This window comes from Micropterus dolomieu, linkage group LG22, assembly GCF_021292245.1.
Source record: "Micropterus dolomieu isolate WLL.071019.BEF.003 ecotype Adirondacks linkage group LG22, ASM2129224v1, whole genome shotgun sequence".
NCBI lineage: Eukaryota > Metazoa > Chordata > Actinopteri > Centrarchiformes > Centrarchidae > Micropterus > Micropterus dolomieu.
The window spans coordinates 2,413,213-2,420,313 of record NC_060171.1 but is presented as its reverse complement, the minus strand read 5'-3'; the positions used below and the strand labels follow the sequence as shown (position 1 = coordinate 2,420,313).

The following is a 7,101-nucleotide window of genomic DNA, read 5'->3' as shown; positions in this document are numbered from 1 at the left end:
TGCGACAGTAATAATCGTCCGTGTGAAACAGTGCCCTCTATATAGTTATACGGATTAAGGTTGAGGTTTTTAACGGAGAGGCAGCTCGTTAGGTCCGCAGCTTCTAGAAACAGCTGCAGGTTCCTCCTTAGTGACAAACGGAACATTAAAACTTCATGAAGGGCGATTTATTACAGTTAGACTGAACTAGGGATGGACCCGAATATTCGATCGTTAGGTGCACATTTGGTTCGCAATTTTGGGATTCGAATATTGATATATATATATTTTTTTAATTAATATTATTTTTCTCTCCCCACATGCCCGACCACCTCTTCAAGGACGTCTCGGTAAGCTTGTTTGGTCCGCTTTCGGTGCACACCCGAGTGCGATTGCTGCGTTCACACCTGCCCAAACGAACCGCACCGAAGGGGGAAAACGAACTCTAGTGCGATTCAGCCGAACTCAGTGAGGCAGGTGTGAAAGCGCCCTAAGATTTCGAGCTGTGCCGATTTAGATTTACATGAGTAACGTGGAGACTGTAAGGGCCTCACTGATGTGAACAGTCCAGGCGGATTAAAAAGAATAAAGAGGCCCCGTCCACACTGCTGCGTTTTCGAATTAAAACGGAGACCTTTTGCTACGTCTGCTCCTGTCGTCCAGACTAAAACTGCAAAAGCGGAGAAGTTTGGAAACGCTGCCGACCCCATTTTGGGTTTCGAAACTCTGGAGGGCGTTTTAGTGCAGACGGGCCAAAACGGAGGATTATAGAAACGATGACGCAGACATTCGGCTCTCTGATTGGCTCTTACAAGGTATGCAAAGCAGAAACACGATGCTGCCGACAGAGTTTTAGTTTTGGTATTTTTATTAAAATATTCTGCACCGTGCAAATAACACTTACAGCTTACACTTAGGCGTGCATGTCGCCGTTTACAACAACTCCCAGTCTGTAACATTCAGTAACAGTCCCAGCTCGTTATTGGTCCGTGCAAAAAGAATCTGGTGATTCTTCGTCTGCATTTCTTTATTCTTTTGCCAAGTACAGAGCAGACAATCTGCTGCGTGTTTACACCGGCACACACTTGCCCGGCGTACCTGAACTGCCACTAGATGTGTTTTCAGTCGTTTTAACGCTGGCGTGGACGGAGATCGTATTCGTTTTAATTCTCCGTTTGTAAACCAAAACGGAGCAGTGTGGACGGGGAGTTTGAACAGCTGAATGTTTTGAGCCTGAAGTGAACGCTGATGTTAGCACTATCACAGCAACAGATGAGCCCACTCAGTTTATCATTCATTCACAGCGTTAGAGTTAAATGTCTCAACCAAGAAGTTGTGACTTAAACCTGAAAATATTTGTCACCACAGAAACACGAGCGTGTTTGTTGTCTGGCTGATCAGTGAGCACAGATTGTTGTGCGTTTTCAGGTATTTTTGCCTTCAAGTGTTCTCGAGCTGAAGAGATCTTCAACATGCTGCAGGAGGTGATGCACAGCCACAGCATCAGCGTGGTGGAGGAGGCGGTGCTGGAGCCCAACCACCAGGCAGCACACACTCCTGCAGGTAAGCACACGCACGCCCCTACAGGTGTAGTGTCACATCGTCAAAATGTTAAGAGTATTGATCTTATGTACAGTTAAAAACAGACGGCGCGGCACGCGTGCGTACACCTGTGATGTCCAGCTGCATGAGGACGGTCATAAGAGAGCGTGTGACCACAGCGTCCTCTGGTTTGGCCTTATGGTCTCTAACGCAGCATAAGAAGCCAGATTGTGAGACTGCATAAAGATCTCAGAGGGTCCCGGATGCAGCAGATTCAGGAGGACCAAGACGAGCCGTACGACCAGTAACAGACGGCTCCTCCAGGAATGACGCCAGGTGGAACCGTTGCCAAGTTTCTAAGAGCCGTGGGTTCATTAAGACTCGTCGGATTCTGCTTCTCGGTTCCTAACTTCCTGCAAATCTCAGCTCCTGACTGAACTGCAGTGAGCATTTTACTGTCCGTCAAAGGGTCTCTTATCTGCCAGGAGCTGCTACGCCGACCTAACGTCACCTCATGTGTTACGTCAACAAAGCATGAAGAAGAGAGTCCTTCTGGTTCTGGTCCTGGACAGTAGCGGACGCTGCAAAGTTTGGCTTAGCTTCACTAAAAAACTGCACCAGCTGCAGTCAGGAGGTTTGGTGCGAGGGAGGAAGCAGCTCCAACATGACGAAGCGTTCAACACGGCGTGAATCTGAAGGAACGCTTCACCGTGTTCATCGTGTCGCGCTCTCCCAGCTACAGTGACGCCCCAGATTCTTTCACTTTAGAGACATGAAGGGGAAGAGGAGCAAGAAGATCTGTGGTGAAGGAACCAGAACCCAGAGTCCAGAAGTAGAATCAGACTCAAACATTTAAACGATAGATGACCTTTATAGATGACGCCTGGCAGGAGACAAAGATCCCAAACACACAGAGAGAGAAGAGAGAGTGAGAGCTGTCACCTGGGCAGGTGAATCAGACAGAACAGCTGTAGGGTATTTGAAGGTGGAAGGTAGAACAAAGAGCAGCTGAAGACTCGCACAGAAAGATTTTTATGTATTGTTTAGTCGGCTTCATTTGACTAAAAACAAACCGTGTTAGTGATGTATGTGTATTCTGTCCTCACGCTAACCTCTGTGTTGCTGTGTGTGTTGGATCCTCAGCTCTGGGCTACTCGGTGCCCACCGTGCCAAACGGCGTGACCCGGATCCCGTCGGTGGGCGAGGCTCCGTCTCACCCCTCCACCCGCCACCCGTCTGTGGCCAGCACCCGCCTGCCCTCTGTGGGAGAGGAGTCCACGCATCCTCTGCTGGTGGCTGATGAAGCGGTAAGAGTTCGTCTGTCCTCAGGATTATTTCCTGATTACTGATGAACTGTTGAGCGTTTGTGGTAGAAATCTGTCCACATGAGAACAAATTAAAGACGAGTCTGATGTAATGATGATGTCATTATCCTCGTGCAGGTTCACACCTACGTGAACACCACGGGGCTCCTGGAGGACCAGCCCAGCCCGCTGACCATGATCACGCCTCTGGAGAGTCCCACCTCTCCCCAGTCTCAGTGTCCTCCGACCCCGCCGCCTCCTCCGAGGGCCCGCACAGAGCCGCCGCCGCCGCCGCCCGCCCAGCCGGAGCCCCAGGTGCTGCTGGAGCCTCAGGGGGTGCGCTTCGTGCTGGGCCCCACCCCCGTTCAGAGGCAGCTGATGGAGAAGGAGAAGAGGCAGCAGGAGGCCAAGGAGACCGAGGAGCCCCGAGAGACTAACGGCCACACAGAGGCCGAGCCCACTCCCCCGCTCTCCAATGGCTCCTCCTCCAACCCTTCCACAGCTCCTCGCCGACACCGCCCGCCCCCGCTCACCCCGGACCTGCAGAATGTCAATAACTCGGCCCAGCGGCGCACCGCCCTGCTGGACTACGAGAACCTGCCGGCGCTGCCGCCGGTGTGGGAGGCGAGGAAGCCGAGCTCGGAGGAGGAGGAGAACGGCTCCAGCGGCCTGAAGACGCCGTCGCTCAACGGCTACAACCACCACCCCCACCACGGCGTGCTGCACCACTCCTACTCCCACCCTCTCTCCGCCGCCCTCGAGTCATCGCACAACTACGTCAACACCGAGAACGTGACGGCGCCACTGAGCGCCCACCGGCCCGACACGGCCCGTCGCCGCACAGACGGACCCACCATCTTCAACTTCGACTTCCGCCGGCCGCCGCTGCCGGGCCACCCGGAGCCGCCCAAAACCCTCAACTACATCGAGGTGGAGATGGACAACAGCGCCGGGAACAAGGGCGCTTCAGACGGCAGCAACCCCCACACGCCCCGCACCCCCACCTCCCCGCTGCCTCCCTCCACCCCCACCCGCCGCACCGAGCTCTACGCCCTCATCGACATCGAGCGCACCGCCGCCATGTCCAACCTGCAGAAGGCTCGGCCGCGAGACGACGGCACGTCGCGCAAGACGCGACACAACAGCACGGAGCTGCCCACCAAAAGCACTGCGTGACACGCACCTTCCACTTCCTGTTAACCCTTTGTGTCGATGGACGGAGCTTCTTTAGATTCCCGCACGGAGACGCAGTGACAGACTCCACCCGACCGGGTCTTACATGAGTTAATGACTTCCTGTGCGGTCACCTGTTCAGGTGGACCGTCGCAGATGAACCTAGGTACTTGCCATAGAGCAGTTTGGTCCTCCGGCGGTGTGATACCTCTGATGTTGCCTCGCTCTGCGGAGCGTGGGCTCGATGTTGATAAGACTGCATTCCTCCTCCTTATATGGTACAAATCAGTATTACTGAACAAAGCATTCCATTTAGCCTTTTTTATATGACTCACTACATGCTGCTGTAATTCAGTATCTAAGGACGACATGGTACACTACATTATGTTTCTGAATATGTACAGTAGATTCTGGCACAATAAATGTCTGTTCTGTTTTTATCTGTACTCGGTGGAGAAGAGGCTTCCTGTCCCGTCTGGTTATCTCAGCTGATGATGATGATGGTTCACAGTTCAGGGCCACTTCACACAGCTACAGCTGGTCTTTCACCTCAAAACTAAAAGTATCTGTTGCAACAAGCGCTGAGAAGCCAACATCCCACGCGTTCTTGATTTAAACCAACAGATGCCTCTCATGTCTGTAAATAGGAAGCTACAGCCAGCAGCTGTTTAGCTTAGCATAAAGACTGGAAACTGCAAGCGTGAAAAAGGGCTGGGCGATATACGGCTAAAAATGTTACTACCGTAAACAATTCACATAATATGATAGTGATAATTATCAAGATTAATGTCAAATCATTATTTCTTTAACAAATAAAAAAAGTTGTTTTTCCCTCAACAAAATTAAGATCTTAATAGAAAATTTAGGTACTGATTTGGTCAAGATTCAAATGAATTAAATCATATTTAATGGACATTTGTTATTTTGTTTTTATAATTATCATTAGTGTTTTATTGCCCAGCTCAGAGCCAAGAAACGGTCCTGAACACACAACCCCAGAAAGCCACGTGTTGTTTGACCAGATGAAACAAACCAGAGAAGGAGAGGATTTAGCTAAATGTTGAACTGTTGCCTTAAAAAAAAAGTTTTTCAGCTCGCACAGTGAAGAGAAGAACAACAACTGTCCTCTAGCAAACGAGCAAATCAGAATCAGGAAGATCTTTATTTAGAAGTATTTTACACGTGTGAGGAATTTGCTTTGGTGATCCGGTGCTGGACACAGACATACGGTTGACATAAATCGATTTTTAAAAATATATAAATATGGAATAAACAGATGCAAGTTATAAAAAAATTATAGAATTATGTGTAAAAGAAAACCAAAACAACGTGACAGTTATTTACATTTACTCCAGATTTGTTTGAGACCTATTACAGGCAGAGAGGTTTGGTATTTATATAAGATTGACACTCTGAATGTCAAGCAAAGTTTATTTATATAGAACTTTCACCAACACAAGTGTATAATCACATAAATACAGCTGCTAATCGGGGTCCAACATGGTGGAAAAATTGCAAATTTAACTTTATTTGAGCAGAAGAGCTGAGCGTGCTTGGAAAGGGATCACGATAAACCAGGTATTTAGAGATCCTGACGGTTTGACTTTCAACACAGTCAAAAACACAGTCGCTCCTCTTTCTCTGAACTCATCCGGCGCTGATGTAGCGTAGGTGAAAACCGCCTGACATTTACAACATGATAACCTGAAGCCGCTAAACAACACATGCAGGAGGAGCTTTAGTCCGTTACGCTTACGTCAGAGGAGACGTAAGCATAAACCAGATGGATTTGGTAAAGTGGAAATGTTTTTATTAAACAGAGAGGATAAACAAAAGTCAGAACAGAACCAAAGAACTCAGTATAACCTAATGAGATCCCTCCTAGATGAGGGATTACTGACTACAAACAAAAGAAGAAGAAACCTCTTAACTGTTGTCACTTGGCCAAACAGAGGTAAACCTGTGTGTCTAATACAAAATCAGAATACCAACAGTGTGCAAGAAACTTTTAGTTTAGAACCTGGATCCCTGACCCAAATCTGCAGACGAAGGTTTAACCAGCAGTATTATCGACATTAGATCTCTGACTACTGGGAACGTAGCTCACAGCTAACACCAGAGATGCTTTCTGGCCAGGTTTCACAGACGCCTATCCACCAGTTGTAGGGTGGTGTGAAGTAGATGCCCCCCCCCCCCCCCCCCCCCCCCCCCCCCCCCATGCCCAAGAACATCATTGAAGAACATTTTATTGATTTTTAGCATCTTTAAGAAGGCCATGCTTTGGGTAACATAATATAATGTAATATTAAATAACTACAGTTGACATATTTTGTATTTAATCAAATGTAAGTTTTAGGGAAAAGTCATTTTCCACACGGGGTAAGATGCGAAACATGAGGACAGACGGGTTCAAGAGATTTTGCGGGCGAGGAAACACCTCAGCGAGTGGTTCAAGATCGGATGTGCTCGGTGTGGTGTTTGTCCCGCCCGCTCCTGCGCTGTGATTGGACGGCAGAGAAAAAGTGACAGCGAGGAGCGCGCCATTTTTCAACTCTCGGTGACCAGGGGGGGAAAAAGCGCTCAGTTCTGAAAACGCGGCGCTCCCATTGCAGTGAATTGAGAAAAGACGCTGGCGTGGTCCCTGCTCAGCTGTACTCCTGCCGCTCGCTCTCTCTCGCTCAGCCACACACGCTCAGCGACAGCAGCGCCACGCCTGCGCCTGTGAGCGGTGTGCGAGCACGACAGGGCGAGTGAACGAGAGACACGCCTCTACCCCTGTTTGGGAGCATCTGTATGATAAAGGCGAGCCAGCCGACCGGACGAGGCTGTGTCCAGGCCGCCGATGTGTTGGTGTCCATGGCAACAAGTGTCATCGTGTAATCCAGAATATCCTTTCTTTCCTATTTATTGATTATTCGAATGTCAAGCGGTCGGTGAGATGTTTGATCCGAGCTAAAAATAAAACGTTGCGCAACAGTAGGCTTATAAAAAAACTTTATTAACCGTTGGATAGTTACTCGTAACCATCTCCATTTTACTAACATCTATTATTTAGATACTAGTGCTTATTTTTTATTTAGTAGTAACTAATAAATAAAGTACT

At 48.9% G+C, this 7,101-nt stretch overlaps 2 protein-coding genes across 2 annotated transcripts in view; both read left to right on the top strand.

Moving 5' to 3' along the window:
• The window catches only part of LOC123961517 (fibroblast growth factor receptor substrate 2-like), a 16,093-nt gene extending 14,872 nt beyond the window's left edge, over window positions 1-1,221 (top strand). The window contains exon 8 of the mRNA XM_046036987.1: window positions 1,176-1,221. Within this exon, the coding sequence (XP_045892943.1) occupies window positions 1,176-1,221 (46 nt within the window). The remainder of the gene's footprint in view (window positions 1-1,175) is intronic.
• Window positions 1,222-1,383: 162 nt separating this feature from the next.
• Window positions 1,384-4,444, top strand: LOC123962213 (fibroblast growth factor receptor substrate 2-like). The gene is made up of 3 exons (XM_046038233.1): window positions 1,384-1,542; window positions 2,665-2,828; window positions 2,964-4,444. Exons 1-3 carry the CDS (start codon window positions 1,452-1,454, stop codon window positions 3,999-4,001), a joined length of 1,293 nt encoding a protein of 430 aa, XP_045894189.1. The 5' UTR covers window positions 1,384-1,451; the 3' UTR covers window positions 4,002-4,444.
• Window positions 4,445-7,101: the final 2,657 nt, after the last annotated feature.